Source organism: Cervus canadensis, chromosome 12, assembly GCF_019320065.1.
Source record: "Cervus canadensis isolate Bull #8, Minnesota chromosome 12, ASM1932006v1, whole genome shotgun sequence".
In the NCBI taxonomy this organism is placed as follows: Eukaryota; Metazoa; Chordata; class Mammalia; order Artiodactyla; family Cervidae; genus Cervus; species Cervus canadensis.
Window position 1 is genome coordinate 72,147,186 of NC_057397.1, and position 18,921 is coordinate 72,166,106.

General features: G+C 40.3%; 1 protein-coding gene across 7 annotated transcripts in view; it reads right to left on the bottom strand.

Moving 5' to 3' along the window:
- WWP1 (WW domain containing E3 ubiquitin protein ligase 1) overlaps nt 1-18,921 on the bottom strand; it is a 138,054-nt gene that overhangs the window by 37,758 nt on the left and 81,375 nt on the right. For 6 of the 7 annotated variants that reach the window (XM_043483769.1, XM_043483767.1, XM_043483770.1 and 3 more), the window contains 8 exons: nt 17,625-17,988; nt 10,834-10,929; nt 8,410-8,584; nt 6,491-6,545; nt 6,322-6,406; nt 6,064-6,192; nt 361-436; nt 182-253 (listed from right to left, as the gene is read on the bottom strand). In XM_043483769.1, the coding sequence (XP_043339704.1) occupies nt 182-253; nt 361-436; nt 6,064-6,192; nt 6,322-6,406; nt 6,491-6,545; nt 8,410-8,584; nt 10,834-10,929; nt 17,625-17,988 (1,052 nt within the window). The remainder of the gene's footprint in view (nt 1-181; nt 254-360; nt 437-6,063; nt 6,193-6,321; nt 6,407-6,490; nt 6,546-8,409; nt 8,585-10,833; nt 10,930-17,624; nt 17,989-18,921) is intronic. The other variant, XM_043483768.1, reaches the window with a different exon arrangement.

Genomic DNA, 18,921 nt, shown 5'->3' on the forward strand with positions numbered 1-18,921 from the left:
CAATAAAACAATCTACTGGCTGCAGCAAATTCAAATTTCGCCTTTTGAAACTTTCTGTAAATCTCCCTCCACCCCACTGCAGAATATTTTCTATCCACAGTTGGTTGAATCCATGGATGCTATTATATCTGTGGATACAGAGGGCTGACTGTACAATTTTATTCTGGTACATCTTTCTTACCTGTTGGAAGGAATCTTCGAACAATGTCTGCCGGGACACATTGATCTTTACATGACTGGGTAGGGCATTAGACTGAAAACAAAAATAATATCGTGATATCATGTTAGTTACAGTACGTGTGCCCTGTAACAAGAAAACTAAATGATTACGAACAGAAGGTTTATTTACCACTGCAGTACCTGGCACAAGTAACGGAAGTGAGCAAGTTTCCACCTGAAGCTGCGTTCATAGGCAATCTGTGGACCACCTTTAGTTCTAAAGAAAAACAAAAACAAACCACATATTAATAAATAATAAAGCTGGATGTTCACTATTCAGTATGAAACTGGAGTGTACCAGTGTCCTACAAATGACAGGCAAGTTACTCTGTAACACCTGGGAGAGAAGCGAAGGTAATATTTAGGGGGCCAACAGGGAGCAATGAGGACACACGATATATACACACAAAGACAGAGATGATGTGCATGGGCGGATATTTTGCAAGGAAGTTAGTTAATGTGCTTAAAGGATACAATAAACAAAGAAGCTAGTTAATGTGCTAAAAACATATAATAACAAACAAAAGAATTGTATATAAGGAAAAACATCTTTTGGGAAAAAACGAAAGCATTTATAGAAAAACAAAAACCAGATTTGTCATTAACATAACAAACTAAAGGGTAATAGTAAAAAATATTTTTAAGAGGAGATAATTCCCACATAACAGAGTGAAGAAGCAGGAACAAAATTCAATATGTAACTCCAAATAAATAAAAAATGTACAAAACAGTGAAAATATGTGATAGAATTTAAATATATATGTATATTATACATAGTTATAGTTAGCATAATGGGAAAAGTTTCCTCATATCTGGAAAACAAATATTAAAAGCCAGTAGTATTTCAGACAAAAAAAACCATAAAACATATATCATATTGTTCTTTCAGTCCCATGTAATTATTCTTGTTGGTCTTGATCTCTTGTTAGCAGTTTATGAAGCCATCTGGTTTTCCATTAGAATTCTGTAATTTCTTACTCAGTTAAGTGGTATGATTTAAAAGTTATTAGAAACCTATATTTGTAAAAAAGTCCTCTCTATGAATCTTCTGGAAGATCTTCTTGTTTGTAAAAGCATCAGAGTAATATAAATGTCAGAGAACTGAAATAGCATGATTAAAGAACCAACTGCAATGCAACTGACAAAGAAATCTGGCTATTTATGCAACATATAACATCTTAAGATAATAACTAAAATTATGATACAACACTATTCCAGGATATACCCAATTTGAGGAATGTCATATAATTTCTAGAACATTTACATTAATTAACATTTAGCTGTAGAATCTAAGAAGTTTTATCATTACATTTGACAGTGCTTCCCATGTAGTACAACATACCAAATAAGCCTAATTATCAATACTTTAATCTCTCTTTGAAGAGAACTTATGTAAGCATCTAAAATTTAGCTAGAGATGAGAAAAGAATCCCTTTAGCACATTAAAGTTATCTTTCTTTGTGGGGGAGGGGTGTGGAAAAGGCAAAGATACTTTTGCCTGGCAAAAAATGAAAAAAAATTTTTTAATTACAATGAAAAAATAATAAACTAAAATAAGCAACAAAGACCTACCATATATATAGCATAGGGAACTTTACTCAATACTCTGTAATAGCCTATATGGGAAAAGAATCTGAAAAAGAACAGATATATTGTATGCATGCATGTCAGGAAGCAACAGTTAGAACTGGACATGGACCAACAGACTGGTTCCAAATAGGAAAAGGAGTACATCAAGGCTGTTTATTGTCAGCCTGCTTATTTAACTTAAATGCAGAGTACATCATGAGAAATGCTAAGCTGGACAAAGCACAAGCTGGAATCAAGATTGCCAGGAGAACTATCAGTAACCTGAGATATGCAGATGACACCACCCTTATGGCAGAAAGTGAAGAGGAACTAAAGAGCCTCTTGATGAAAGTGAAAGAGGAGAGTGAAAAAGTTGGCTTAAAGATCAACATTCAGAAAACTAAGATCATGGCATTTGGTCCCATCACTTCATGGCAAATAGATGGGGAACCAGTGGCAGACTTTATTTTTGGGGGTTCTAAAAATCACTGTAGATGATGATTATAGCCATGAAATTAAACGATGCTTACTCCTTGGAAGAAAAGTTATCACCAATGTAGACAGCATATTACAAAGCAGAGACATTACTTTGCCAACAAAGGTCGGTCTAGTCAAGGCTATGGTTTTTCCAGTAGTCATGTATGGATGTGAGACTTGGACCATAAAGAAAGCTGAGCGCCGAAAAATTGATGCTTTTGAACTGTGGTGTTGGAGAAGACTCTTGAGAGTCCCTTGGACTGCAAGGAGATCCAACCAGTCCATCCTAAAGGAGATCAGTCCTGAATATTCATTGGAAGGACTGATATTGAAACTGAAACTCCAATACTTTGGCCACCTGATGTGAAGAACTGACTCATTGGAAAAGACCCTGATGCTGGGAGAGATTGAAGGCGGGAGAAGGGGACGGCAGAAGATGAGATGGTTGGATGGCATCACCAACTCAATGGACATGAGTTTGAGTAAACTCCAGGAGTTGGTGGTAAGACAGGGAGGCCTGGCATGCTGCAGTTCATAGGGTCGCAAAGGGTCAGACACGACTTTTGAGCGACTGACTTGACCTGATGCATGCATGTGTGCTCAGCTGTGTCCGACTCTGCAGCCCCATGGACTGTAGCCCGCCAGGCTTCTCTGTCCATGGGATTTCCCAGGCAAGAATACTGGAGTGGATATGTGTAACTAAATCACCCTGCTATATACCTGAAACTAACACAATATTGTAGATAAATATACTCCAACATAAAATGAAATTTTTTTAAAATTTAAAAGATATTAAAAAGAATTGACAGATTTTTCAAATAACCCAGCACTTCTAATAGTGTTGCAGGTGAAAAAAAAATATGTTTCAAAGGCTTATTTCTCACTAACATAATGAGATTTACATTTTTATTAGAAAACATAAACTGACACTAGAATTTGCAGGAATATAGATGGGGAGGGGGGAGATAGGCATAATACCTATAATATATAAAAAAATATAGAGCTGAATTGTGTCATGACACCAGGATTGGCACCAGGACTTGTCGCGGATGGTATATATTGCTTTATCTACACTTTTTCTGGGGTTATACTTTCCACCACATTTTAGATTTTAACCATGTATTAGAGTGCAAATATTAAATGTTATGTTATATTAAAAAATTAGTTAAATATGAAAGTCTATGACTATTTAAAAAAAACTTCTTGCTAACCCTTAAATCCAAGGAGGGGAGGACAAGAGGCTCTAGGTAGAAGAGGATATTCTATCACATGTTAAAGTTAATTTGAAATCAAAACAAATACTGCTGAAGAGAGTAAACAAAGCAAAACTGAGCTCCTAGGAAGCGATGTCCAGGTCTCCCAGCTCAGCAGGTCAGTGGGGGAAAAAGCAGGGTGGCCGGCATTAAGGGGAAGTGCTATTCACACTGAGAGCCCTGGGTCTTTTGCCCACTAGCGACAGCCTACGAGACAGGCATAAAGAACTTTCACATTCCCAGGGAACATTCTGCAATGGATGAAAAATGTTCTCTTCTGTTGTCAGGTTCAACTGAATTCATTCAACAAATATTTACAAAATGCACAGTATGTATCCTGGCACTATTCTAGATAGTGAGAGTATTATTGGCTAATAAAACAAACTGAAAAAAAAATACCTCTTTTTGTGTAGTCTATGTACTAGTGAAGAGAACAGACAAGAAACAATGAATAAGTAAACTATCCATTTAGTGTTAGAAGAGCATAAATGTTTCACCATTCCCGCTCCTAAAAAAGGGGAAAAAAGATGAAAAAAGGACAAGGAGTGAAGTGGGGAGAAGAATTTTTCAACTGTGAACAGAATAAACAGAGTGGGATTCACAGACAAAACAAGGAGCAGAAAACATGGAGGGCATAAGTCATACAGGTACTACTGGGTGAAAGCGCATACCAACCAGAGGAAATCAGAGCCCAGATGAGGAAGGCTCAGCTGTCTGAGGTACAGCTAACTCGCTAGGGAAGCTGAGGCAGAGTGAATGAGGAGAAATGTCAGACGTGAGGCTGACAAGTTAAAAGGGGTCAGATGCTCCAAGGGCTTAGAGGCCACGGTCAAGTACTCTGCGGAAACCATGGAAGGGTTTTGTGGAGTAACTTTTTACTTAAAAGAAAAAATAAAAAAGTAAAAAGTCTTGTATGGGGGACAGTGTTGCGTGAAGTGTAGGTAGAAAGCAGAGTGGTACTCAGAGAAACACTCCAGGTGAGAGACCACGGTAGCTTGGACCAAAGTGACGGCAGTGGATATGGCGAGACACAGCTGGTCCTGAATACATTCTGAAGCTGAGGTAACTGGAACTCATGATGGACTGTATGTGACGTGAGAGAGAGAGTAGTCAAGGACAATTCCAAGATTTTTGGCTCAAACACACCTAAGAGTAGAGGTCCTTCAACTGAGATGGGAAATATCCCAGGTAGAATAAGTCTGACTGATAGTAGTTATCAGGAAGAAGTTAAGAATAGCTATCAAGTAAGTAGCAGCAAAATTACAAGTGAAATGCCAGAGAAAAATCTGTGAGCTGGATAAGATTCACCAAGAGAATGAGTACAGAGAGCAGCGAAGAGAGATCTGAGGAGGCACTTCGGGTACGTCAATGTTAACAGGCTGACAGGAGAGCAGGGCCCCCCGTCACCCACAAAAAGGAGGAAGAAGCAGACAGACCAGACAGGCAGAAGGAAATCAGGAGGCAGCGTCCCTGTACTACTTCTGTCAGGAGGGAGAAACTTCCTTCAAATACTCCTGACTGTGTCAAATTATACAGAGCTGTAAACCACCCTAGGGACTAACCTAGTGGAGGGCACTGGTCCCCTTAGTGAGGTTAGTTAGCGTCAGTCAAACTTCCTTGTTGTTGGTTTGAGAGACAAACTAGAAACAGCAATTACACAGACATGTCTTTCAGGTAGTTTTCTTGCAAAGGGAAACAATAATAATGAATTCTCCATTAAATGGATTTATGAGGTGATGAGTCATGGCTTTCCACTTGCACTTGTTCATTTCTAATCTCAGAGAAGGAACAGCTGATGGGAATGACACTGCAGAGAAAGATGGATGGTATGAAAATCACTACTGGAGTAGCTAATTGGAAGAGGGAAAGACCTCGTGCACCAGCAGAGGGATTGGCCTTTGATAGAACAATGACAATTTACCTTCAGGATGAAAAGGGAAGACAGATGCTGACTGGTAGAGAGATGTAACTGTAGGAATTCGTGAAAAACTTTTATGGCTGCTTCCGTTTTCTTAGTAATATAAAGACATCACATCTAAGAGTAAGGATGAAGGAGAGACCTTTCAAATACTTCATTAAGCTATTTTTACCAGGAAAGCCGTGCTGAACGTCTCAGTCCCTGAGGCTGCAGAGGCAGAATGTGACTGTTAAGAGCACAGACTCTGTGGACAGATTGCCTTGGTCTGAAACCACTTCCATCACTTGCTGTTTGACTTTGCATGAGTCAATATGCTCCCTAGGCCTCCATTTCCATACTTGGAAAGTAAGAGTATCAACCTCAAGCAACTGTTGGAAGATAACAGCTAATTTATATAAAGTGCTTAGAAGAATCCTTGGCACATTAGTAATCACTAGATAAATACCTACTATTGTTCTTAAGGAATTATATGCCACAAATCCACTGTGTAATACAGTAGAGCAAAACACGTATACTAGATTATTACTTGTGTAGATTTTCTTGATACATAATGTAAAATTTGCTTGAGGCTAAATTAGAAGTCAAAATTTACGTTCTCATTAAACAGCATCTCAGAACTTCACTTACACAGATGACTTCCCATTGCGAGGATCTTTGAATGTTGTTGTTCTTGTATTATGATCAACGAAGTACCTCACACCTTCCCGGGTATACCGAATTTCCCAACCTTCTGGCAGCGGTTCTTCATTCTGCAAACTAAAAGATAAAGTTAAAGTCACACAAGGTGAACATTATTGAGGTGCTAAAAACGTCTAAATTGAGGTTTACTTGATTCCGTCTTCCGACATGCAAGATCACTTAAGTAAGGCTGTAGTATATACTTACCCTTGAGTTCTGGGATCTTCCCACTGGGTTGTTTTTGTGTTATGATTCACGAAGTAAACTCTGTCTGTTGAATCCACTCTTTTTTCTAAAAAATAGAGTGAGCATGGCATTTAATAACTATTTGCTATATATACATTTCAATATTTTTATCAACAACACATTAGCTTACCCCAGCCTGGTGGCAAAGGCCCGTATGGGTCATTTTCTGCAGCTAACATTGAAGCCTGATTGGAGAAAAGGATTGGGAGGAGAGGTTAAAAAAACAGGTTTTTAATATAAAAGCATAAACTAAGCACTTGTCTGAATCACATTTAATAGTCATTTTCTAAAAAATATGATAAGGAAATGTGAATATAGTAATTTCAAGGCACAAAATCCTAAAAATGTGATGAGTCAAGAGGAGTTAAATAAGCGATAAATTATTAGTTTTTCTATAATGATTTAGAGATAATGTATCAACATCAGCACGTTAATCTCTTAGCCCTTCTGTAACAGTCCATAAGAGTGAAATGACATGAGAGAATAACATACAGAAAATTGTAATGTTTAAATGAGGTAACATGATTTGCTGAAAAACAGTATAATTACCACAGCTCTCTTTAAAACAAATGTCTACTAACATAATAATATTAAATTCCAGAATTATCTTTATAAAAATAAACTTTTACCTTTGTATTAATATATTTTATATATTCAAACACACATAAAAACATATTAATGCTTACATATTATGACAACTCAGAAACATATTCAAAAGAAAAGAAACATTTTTACCATCAGTTTTTAAAGAAGGACAAATAAAAAATTATTACCTGAAAAATCATTTAATGATAAAACACATACATCTTGATAAATATTTTATAACTTCATAACAGATACTATGAATTGTACTCAATATCATTTAGACAACTAAATTTCAACCTTAGGATGTTCTGTTTGTGCAGAAGAACATACTCCTGATTCCTTGCTGCTGCTGCTGCTGCTAAGTCGCTTCAGTCGTGTCTGACTCTGCGACCCTATAGACGGCAGCCCACCAGGCTCCTCCATCTCTGGGATTTTCCAGGCAAGAATACTGGAGTGGGTTGCCATTGCCTCCTCTGCTTCTGACGCACACCATTACCTAATTCTGCCCTATTTCCCCAAGGTTTTCAGATATACAGCAAAGTCCAACAAAAACAAATGCACACACACAACCTGTTTAGTATATACAGCTAAAGGAAGGAACAGTCCCACAGATTTCTGCACAAGCTACTCAGGAACCAAGAATGAATAGCACGAGATGCTAAGCAGGCTGGGCTGGCCCTCTGATGGCCAGAAAACCAGGAGAATGGACCAGCCTTCAAATGGGAACTTACTACTTAACCTCCCAAAAACGCAGAGCTGAATGAGCCTGCCCGAGGCAGGATTCTGAAGAGCTGTTTTGTGTGTCTTTACTAATTCCTTCCCACATTTTGGGGTTTCAAGCTGCTCCGATACACTACCTGGAGATGCCCAGTACTTGAGATTTATACTTTCTACTTCTTGAGATCAAATCTATTTAAACAGAAGTCCTCTCCCCGTCCCCCAAACTCTTGTGGACGTTTGCTTATGGCACTAAATCACCAACTGATCAAATTTTCAGACAGCATTACATTTTTTTGGACAAAACTATCTCCAATCCCAAGAATACATATTTAGTGGGCCAAAACAGATGAAAGCATTTCTACAAACCAGGGATGGAAACAGAATAGCTGGAATATGGCAAAACTGGCCTTAAGTAAATTCAGGAGGCAACCAGTTTTGTTTAAAGCAAACAAAATGATTATAACTCAAAGTAGAAGATTGGGAACTAGCCAGGACAAATTATATTATTAGTAAATTGCATTTATGAGACTACCTCTTAATAAGGACAAAAGCATGAGTGTATAGCTATGTAAACTAGGATTAAGAAAAAAACTTAAAGTGCTTATGTATATCAGAAGTGTTAATTATTTACTAAAGATCAACTAAAAAAGATCTTGCAATCTCTAACATTTAAGAAAAGTCATCCAGGGAGAAGAGGGAAACGCTGGAAGGAGACGACGCGCTGACACCGATGCCCCGAGTTACCGAGTACAGGTAGCGCTGGTTGAACTGCTGCATGGCGCCCTGCAGCTGGCTCCGCTGCGACTGCCACTGCTCGAAGTTCCGCACCGACTCCATGGTGGGCCGCTGCCAGGTGGTCGTCCTGGTGTTGTGGTCCACGTAGTACACTCTTCCCCGGTCATCCACTCTTCTTTCCCAACTGCCAAAAGTAAACGGAGCAGCAACAAAAATGAAAATAAACAATAATCTCTTCATACAAGAAACTGGAAAGCACTTAGGTAATATGTTACCTAAATAATTTAAAAATCAAGTCCAAGAGATGATAAGTTTAAAAGAATGTAAATACTGATATTCTTCAGAAAATTTATGAACATGTAACTTGCTATTTCGCTAAATTACCTTCCCATTCTTCCCATACGTGATTTCTAAGGACTGTCTAAAAAAAGAGGTCATAGATTGAACAGTATCAATGTGACTACTCTTCCTCTTTCTTTGATAAACATTTACTGACTGCTAACTGTATACCACTGGAAGAAGCACAAGCTGGAATCAAGATTGCCGGGAGAAATATCAAAAACCTCAGATATGCAGCTGACACCACCCTTATGGCAGAAAGTGAAGAGGAACTAAAAAGCCTCTTGATGAAAGTGAAAGAGGAGAGTGAAAAAGTTGGCTTAAAGCTCAACATTCAGAAAACTAAGATCATGGCATCTGGTCCCATCACCTCATGGGAAACAGATGGGGAGACAGTGGAAACAGTGTCAGACTTTATTTTTTGGGGCTCCAAAATCACTGCAGATGGTGACTGCAGCCATGAAATTAAAAGACGCTTACTCCTTGGAAAGAAAGTTATGACCAACCTAGATAGCATATTAAAAATCAGAGACATTACTTTGCCAACAAAGGTCCGTCTAGTCAAGGCTACGGTTTTTCCACTGGTCATGTATGGATGTGAGAGTTGGACTGTGAAGAAAGCTGAGTGCCGAAAAATTGATGCTTTTGAACTGTGGTGTTGGAGAAGACTCTTGAGAGTCCCTTGGACTGCAAGGAGATCCAACCAGTCCATCCTAAAGGGGATCAGTCTTGGTGTTCATTGGACGGACTGATGCTGAAGCTGAAACTTCAGTACTGTGGCCACCTCATGCGAAGAGCTGACTCATTGGAAAAGACTCATTGGAAAAGACCCTGATGATGGCAGAGATTGGGGGCAGGAGGAGAAGGGGATGACAGAGGATGAGATGGCTGGATGGCATCACCGACTCGATGGGCATGAGTTTGAGTAAACTCTGGGAGTTGGTGATGGACAGGGAGGCCTGGCATGCTGCGATTCATGGGGTCGCAAAGAGTCGGACACGACTGAGCGACTGAACTGAACTGTATACCGATGATATACAATAGAGGCAATCTGCCTCTATCATCCCTGCCCATGTAAAGGGTTTTAACTCAACTTGTACAGCTTTTTAATCAACCTTCTGTGGCCACGCTGCTGCTGAACTGTAGTGCAGACTGAGCCATGCCAATCCGCCTATCACCGTCTGCTGGCACAACAATGAACCCAGTCACCATCTCAGCCTCACCTCCCTTCTCCAGCCTCACCCTCACTTTCCTTTCTTTCAAGGGACCCATACGAGGGGCCAAATCAACTCCTGGCGGGCCCCAAATGTGTCAGAGGTCTCATCCCGTCATGCCTGTTTCAGTCCTCTCAGAACGGAATACCCTCTCCACCAGCCAGAAGACTCCCTGGCCTCCTGGACCCCTACCCTCCAGGGTTCAGTTCACCTCCAGTCAGTCTGTATTCTTAATTCATAAGCTTTCGATATCCTTTCAGCAACCAGTTTCACAAGATAACACACTTGTTCCCTTTAATTTTCTGGACTTTGAATATGTTTATACTGGTGAGCTCTGAGTTGCATCTGGAAGGACTATTAGTGAATACCAGCCTAACAGCACAAGTTTTATTTAGTATGTAATAGGAATGCCTCTTCATTTAAAATGCTCTATTAACTTCAGCCATAATTAATACAATTTTACTTGTAACAATCTTTTAGATAATAATTTTGAATAACACTAGGATCTCTTACGTAAATATCACACAACTGCATAGTTTAGATACCGGTCTATGAAGAAACATACACATAAACTGCCCTAAATATGACTCTCATTCCTTAAAAAAATAGCAAGGACTGACACTGGATCAGAAGTCTTCAACTCCTCTTAGTAAACTCATGCCAATGTTCGACATCTCTTAATCTCCTGAGGAAGCCCTTCAGACTAACTGTAAATGAGACACAGGGTAACAAATCTCATCTACTGAACATTTACTATTCACAAAAGCAAATCAAGGAAACGTAACATGCAGTAGGAAAGAACCACTTTATATTGCATTAACTGAGCTTTTAAAATTCCACATATGAAACACAGCTGAAGCCGGAGAAGACATTGCCTTACCCTGGAGGCAGAGGCTGCGGCCTCTCCCAGGTGGTCGTCCGTGTGTTATGATCCACGTAGTAGGTTCTACCATGAGGATCTTTTCTCTGTTCCCACCTTTAATAAAAATACAGAAATAAAAGAACAAGCTAAAGATAGTCTGAAGAACGATTCTTTTCTTTTTTTATGATTCCTTTTTATAAGCCAAAAAATTACAGGTATGTTTTAAAGCGTCATATTTACACACAAAATGAAGTTGTTTCTTTTGGGCTTTGTAAGTGCTTAATTATTCCCTTTTCATTAGCAGTACTGGAAACTTCCCAGCTTCCCAGGGGGCGCTAGTGCTAAGGACCCACCTGTCAATGCAGGAGACATAAGAGATGTGGGTTCGATCCCTGGGTGGGGAAGATCCCCTGGAGAAGGGCACGACAACCCACTCCAGGATCCTTGCCTGGAGAATTCCACGGACAGGGGAGCCTGGCGGTCTACAGCCCACTGGGTCGCACAGACTCGGACATGACTGAAGTGACTTACCAATAACAGCACACACTGGAAACTCAGTAAGCTCATTTAGCAGAGGAAGACAGAATAACACCCAAAGTTTTTTAAAGTTACTAATTCACGGAATTCCAAATCATCACAAAACAGAAATTTAATCAAGGGCTGAAGAAACTGTCACCCTAATATCATGCCCAAAGGACAAAAATGTCAATGAAGTAATATCTGTTTGGGGCAAATGAAAAAAATACACATCTAAAAGATTTTAGCAGAAATGGCATTCAAGTATGGAGGGAGACAGTTGCCTGAAAACCCCCTCTTCCATCTGCACACAGGGTCTTCTTTTTGTGTATGCCACCCCTCTCCTGTCTCTTGTGTGCCTCTGAGTTTAAGCACACCCTAATTTATCTTCCTCTGCTCCATCTCAGACACACTCTACCTCTTCCTCCCCCCACCCTTGTTCTCTCCTCTGCACTCCTTCATCCCTCCTCTCCACTCTCTCCTTGGCATGGCACAGAAGAAAAAACTTTAAATGTTAAAAACAAAAACTTCATATTTCTGAGTTTAACATTCTTGTTCTCAGCTGAAAGTAGAATAAATGGGAAATGTTTTCCTCTCAAACATGAGGATTCAATTTAATTTGACTTCTTTTTAATTAGAGAAAAGTGAAACTGAAAGTTGCTCAGTCACGTCCAAATCTTTCCGACCCCAGGGACTATGGCCTGCTAGGCTTCTCTATCCCTGGGAAAGAATACTGGACGGGTTGCCATTTCCTTCTCCAGGGCATCTTCCTGACCCAGGGGTCAAACCCTGGTCTCCTGCATCGCAAGGAGTATAATGTAAGAGGAGTGTAATGTACATAACTGAGCGTACCATCCATAAAACGAGCTATGATGCCGTTTTCTAGTTTGATCCTAAGTTAGCTGGAAATAGTTCTAATTTAATATTCAATATTCAGTAAGCACTTAGGTTCCAACTATAATTCTAGCCACTAGTTCTTAATTTTTCCATATCACTTCCAGATTTCAGGGTTTTCCTCCAAAGAGAATTTATCTTACTCAAACTAAATTGCTTGCTACACACATCATATGAAGACCCCCTTCTGGATATCATCTTTGTAAATTTCTGCATTCCATTCATTAGATCACACGAAGGCAGCCTTTTTCTGTGAACTACTAGATAGTAAATACTTTAGACTTTGTGGGCTAAAAGGCAAAGTCAGGACTATTATGTAGGTACTAACATAATAAGAGCAAAAACTCCTGTCATGCCCCACTGCATCTTCCTGAGGTAGGTCACCAGGCTGTGGATGTGCCATGTTCCCGCCCTCTGCTGACAACATTCATGGAACAAAGAACTCCTGGCCGCAGTGGAGGAGCCTAGTCAATTCCACCACCCGCCCCGGTGACCAGGATCTCAGGGTGCTTCTCCTTCTCCCCTGGCAGCTGGTCCACAGGGAGGCAATTTGCTGAACTGTCACTCCCAGAGTGAGAGTTTACCTTCTGGGGCAGGACCATTGCCAAGAACGAGCCCCAGTGCGTGTGGGGTGACCAGAGCTAATGTCGGGCAGCAGTGAGGAGGGAAGGTGCTGGAGGGGGAGACAGCGGGACAAGGGTAAGGGGCTTGCCCTGGGCCTGGCCAGGGCCTCAGTGACAGCCAGCTACAGCTAAGCCCGCGCGTCCTGCAGCAGTGATGGGCTGAACTGCTCAGAGACTAGATCATCCCTGCAGTGGAAATTCCTAAGACCCTTTCAAACAGCGGCAAATTACCAGGCCGAGTGATGGGACTTCCCAACAGAATTCTTCAATTTCAAGGGGATAAGTGCTAATTTATAACTGCTACATGTCACCTTCAACCATAATACTCTCCTGTCCCTACTATTCAGATACGGCTTCCATATCTCACATATACACATTCCTAAAACTTACTGCTGAAAAAGACCTTACTTAAAAAAAGGAAAGGAATAGTAAATGTGGGAGAATTTTGCTAGATGTATTATAGTAAAAATGACAGGATGTAGTTACCGACTGGGTAACGACTGGGCTCTCACAAACCACAGTCAATAGGTGCCCCTCTCCGCTGCTGCTCAGCTGCTCAGCTTGCTAACCTCTCTGCTGCCCACCCTTTATGTCACTCTCATTTTTTAAAGTAAAAAACTACTCCTCAATACTGGGTCTTTTCTGGCTTGCTTCTACCAAACGTTCCTCTTTCCTTGTGTGTTCATAGGGACAAACTTGCATGCACTAGTTCTCACTCTTTCAAAGAGTTTTCTATCACATTTCCACCCATTCCATTCACTCCATCACACAGAAATCGGAATACAGCTCTCCTTCCCAGAAATCATTCTGTCAAAGGTCAACAATAAATAATCTCTTTGTGGCTAAATTCAATGGTGCCTTTCAGTTCTCATGTTACTTGAATTTTCAGTAGGTTTTGACCTTGTTAACAATTTTCTCCAAAGCATTTACAAAGCCAGGGCCTTTGCCCAATTGCTCTCACTCAAAAATCACTGCATCAAGCACTAGTTCACTTATGTTTACTGAGTACCTGCTACATGGCAGGTGTTGTTTTAAGCAGAAGGGATACAGAAATGGACAAAATAAAGCTCCCTTTTCTGCGTAGTGGAGAGAAAACTGACAAATACACAAATATATGTGACATAATGATTTAAGTGTTGAAAAGTAATACAAATAACATCATGCTGATTAAAAGGACCCTACTCAAGAGTTTATACTGATTCCATTTATGTGAAGTTCCACCACAGAGAAAACTAATCTATAATCTATTGTGGAAAAATACTTGCAGGGAGGAACAGCGTTGCCTCCCTAAAAGTGGGAGCAGGATTGAACGAAAGGGGCTTGAGAGAACTCTCTAAGGTGATGATAGCACTCTCATTGTGATAAAGGTCTGCGTTACTTCCACCTGTCGAAATGCATCAATGACACACTTAAGACTTAGCATTTCTATGTAAACTTTACCTAAAAATTTGTAAACAAATACTGAACTCTAGTGAATGACATGCAAGCTGAAGTTCTGAGGGGCAAAATATACAACTACAACTTACTTAATTAGACTTAAACATCAGACAAATGGAGAAGTGCAGAGATATGTGATAAAGCAAAGAGAATAAAATATCAACTACAGAACCTAGCGATAGACAGATATACAGGTGTTCACTGTAAAATTCTTTATATTTTTCTGCATGTTTGTAAATTTTCTTAACAGAATGTTGGAAAAAAATAAGGCAGGGGTTGGGGACAGGAATAGGGTGGCCTAATTTGAGGGAATCAGGAAAGGCCTCTGGAGCAAGGTAACATTTGGGCAGAGACATGCACATATCTGAGGAATAACATTCCTCACAGAAGTCAGAGCAAATGCAAAGGGCTTTATGTAAGACCACACTGGGCATAACCCTCCAGGCTAGAACAGGCTCCCTTCAGTACACTCGTAATTCTGGGCACTAATGAAATAGGTCATCAATGAGATAAAATACAGGAACTAAAAAAGATTTCTGAGGAAAGAGAGAAGATGATGTAGATTTGAAAACTGCTAAGATGGTTACAGAAGCCAAGTACTGCCTGAGCCAGAAGAACCAACCTTGGCCCCACTCTCGCATTCCACCTCCCACAGCTAATTCCCACAACCCACTGTAACATCACCCCAGAAGACTAGCATCCACCTTGGGGCAGTCTATTTTAATTTCTCACTGGGGTTAGTAGCTTCTAACCTTTTCAGGCAACAGCTCAGAGAGTAAGAATACATTTTACATGAATGTATCTGTTCGTCCTAGGCTATTTACCTACAGATTTTACACAAACAAAAGCACACCAGAAAAACAAACTTTCAGGAAGCAATGTTCACTTAACACACTCCAGGTTTCCACTCTGGTCAATACTGATTTACTTTATTACATTTTCAAATGCTGGTCACAATCTATTAACTGGTTGCAACTTGCAATTTGAAAATCACTCATCTAGATTTCTCACTCATGTAGATGCCTACAAAAGTCTCTTCATGCAAAGTTCACATACAGTGAACTTTGCAGGCTACAAGCACGTGGAAGCATTTACCTGGCCCCACAGAATTAAGTTTATGTACTTATCATTTTAAACAGGAATGTGCCCACTTTTCTCATTTATAAAAGCCTGGCTTGTTTTGTTCTGCTTTGTCTTCTTAACTCCTCATCTGTCTATACCACTTCTAGAACAATCTTGAAATGCAAAAATGACTGTGCCACTCCCCTGCTTAAAATTCTTGTATGTTTATTCACAGTTCTATGGGGAGGGGGGGACTTCCAAAGCTTTAGCAGGCATACAGAATTCTTCAGAGGGCTGTTTACTCTTCTGTACTACACAGTCTGCTTCCTCAAATGCTCAACTCAAGCTGTAACAAAATACCACTTCCTGAGTTGTTTATTCATTTCTGGGTATCTGAGATCTGAACATGCAGTTAGCTCCACTGAAAATGAAACCTTTCAGCACATGTGCCTTCTTCATTGCTTTGCTAATGCCTACTCCTGTTTTAGAAACCACTGAAGGGTCATCTCTTCCAGAAAGTATTCTTTGATCTTAGTATCACAGGGTATCCTATTAAACCCCCTCTACACATGTTCCCCCCCACAGCACCCTAAACTTGGATGTCTATCTTAGCTTTAATTAAATTGTATAGTCAATGACTATTTACTTATCTTTATCTCCCATCAGATCAGAGGTTCTTGACAGTATGGAAAGCTTCTTATATATCAATGTCATAAGGGCAAACACGTGAGACTAAGATAAATGACTAATGATAAGTTGTCAAAGAGAAGACAAAGGAACAATGAGAGATTTTTGAGAGGAAGGAAAGATACTACATGGCCAAAAATGCTTGCAGGAGACAGTGGAGATTTCCAGTAAGTGGATAAAAATAAGCTCAGAGAAAGGTCTGGCCTGGACATATAAATTTAACAGCTAAAATGATGGGAGAGTGCAAGACTCAAGAGAAGCACCCATTCAGGAGCAGGCCAAAGCCTGAAACCACAATGAGGCAACAGGCAAAGTCACATAAGTAAGGAGCACCGAGAAAAACGCAGTTCAGAGAGTCAGAAAGGGTCTGGACACAGCAACTGTGATGGGAGATGAGGGCACTGAGGCAGAGCCCGCTGGAGGCGTGTTTTCACAGCGGCAAGAGGCGGCAGTTCTAACTGCTGTAGCCGGTAGGGCTGTACACACTGTCCTGGGTACAGCACACTGTGCGCACCGGGGGTCCCCAGCTCTAGGGCCATGGACTGGTCTCGGTCCCCGGCCTGTCAGGAGCTGGGGCGTGCCGCGGCGGGGTGGAGAGGACGCATCTCCATCTGTATTCACGGCTGCTCCCCACAGCTCGCGGTACCACCTGCAATCCGCCTCCTATCAGATCAGCAGCAGCACTCCATGCTCAGAGGCACTCGAAACATATTAAATATGGGAGAGATGACCAAATGGAATACACAGAATATTCTTTAAAGAAAATCATAGGAAGCTGAATTATTACCGTGCAAAATTAAAAGATGAAGAATTATTCCCTGGTAGCTCAGCTGGTAAAGAGTCTGACTGCAATGCAGGAGACCCCAGTTCGATTCCTGGGTCGGGAAGATCCCCTGGAGAAGGGAAAGGCTACCCACTCCAGTATTCTTGGGCTTCCCTGGTGGCTCAGCTGGTAAAGAATCCGCCTGCAATGTGGGAGACCTGGGTTCGATCCCTGGGTTGGGAAGTTCCCCTGAAGAAGGGAAAGGCTACCCACTCCCAGTATTCTGGCCTGGAGAATTTCATGGACTGTATGGTCCATGGGGTCGCAGAGAATCGGACACTATTGAGTGACTTTCACTTTCAATGAAAACCTGAGTTTATAACAGTGCTTCTCAGCAGACTTACTGGATCGCTCCCAGCACTGAGTACAAACTGAGAAAAAAGATGGCTACTTGCTTCAAGCTTAGCCTGGGGAGGCAACAATAAAGAAAGCTAGAGAACTGAGGCTATTATAGACAGAGTCAAAGTCACTCTTCTCTAAAAGTAAGCCAAGAATCAAATAGACAGTCGTGGAAAATAATATGAGGTTTTTTCTTCTTCCAGTCATATAGCACATGCTGTAACTAAAACTAGCAATTATTCTTAGTTTTAAAGAAATACTTGGTTTGTAGCAAATAAATTGTATGAATTAGATTCCATCTTAGATTTCAAATAACTGAACAATGGAAACATTTCATATACATTCATATACATATTCAACTCTCAGGTTATTATTAAAAAGTTGCTATTAAATGTAAGTCACCCATGTTTAAAAAAAAAATAACATACCCTGATGGCAGCGTTTCTGTGTTGGTACTTCCAGACTGCTGTCGGACAGGTTCCATACATCCGTCCGGCTGTCTTAATTTGGCTGCTTCAAAAGCAGAGCTACTTGCAGAATTGGAGATGGAAGGATCTAACGTACTTTGAGCTTCAGATCCAAAGGCTGCACTGTTAGAGACAATACATTCATTGTTTTCCGAGGAGGTCAGTGTTTCTTGAACTGGAGGGCCTCCGACAGGAGCACTGGTGCGATCTGAAGGCAGGGCAGGCTCTCCAGACACTACTGCAGTGCCCGTGCTGGAAGCGCTGTCCGCCGGTGCAGGCGAGGGTGGGTCTCCATTAACTGAGAAGGGAAACGCAGCGAGATGGTCTGTCAAGGAACGACCAAGCACCCAGTTAACTCATCAACTGTTTTTATTCAGAGCCTAATTCACACTGAGCAATGTATTAGGTACTGATGGAAATAAGACAGATAATACTTTTTGTGGCTCCTATTTTTGAGATGAATGTTATATAAAAAAAACATAATATATATGTAACAATAACCCAAACTTAAGGAAAGAGAAATCAACATGAACAAATGTTTTTTCCTCCAAACAATCAATTCTGAATATCTACATGGGTTATATAAAAACTTCAAAATGACCCCATTCAATCTCCCTTTTCCTATGCAAATACAGCTAATATCAAAAGAATTCTTGTCAAATATAAAGTGGCATTAACTCAAGACAGTATTGCAGAGGACCGCAAAAAGATCCAGGAACTCATTCTACACTTGCTGGAGAACTAACCCAGCAATGAGATCCAGTGACATATAATTTTTAAAATTTTCATTTTAAATGGAATCGATCCATTTCAACTACATGTCACTATAAGAGAAAGTCAACTTAAAACTGGGAAGGGAACAGATTATTGAATAAAACCTATTAGAAAATTACACATCAAAGTTCTAATTGAAACAGAGGAAGGAGACATAATTAAGAGTAATGAAACGGTCAGGTAGATTTTTGAAGAAAGAGATGAGATGTAAACAGTGGGAAGAAGAGAAATGACCACTATAAAAAGGAATCAAACTGTAGGAGCAAAACAGAACCAATCAAGTTCTGTACCAACTACAGGGGAGAGCAACTTTGGAAGAAAAATACCAGTAACAGAATATAAGAAATAAAAATGTACAGTGCTACCTGTACTCAACTGTTAGAAAACATGAAGAAAAGAGAATGTGCACAGAGAGAGTAAATTCTGGTCTCTTATATGATATTCAGAATTCATGGAATATATGATGTCCAAAAGTGAACTTTTT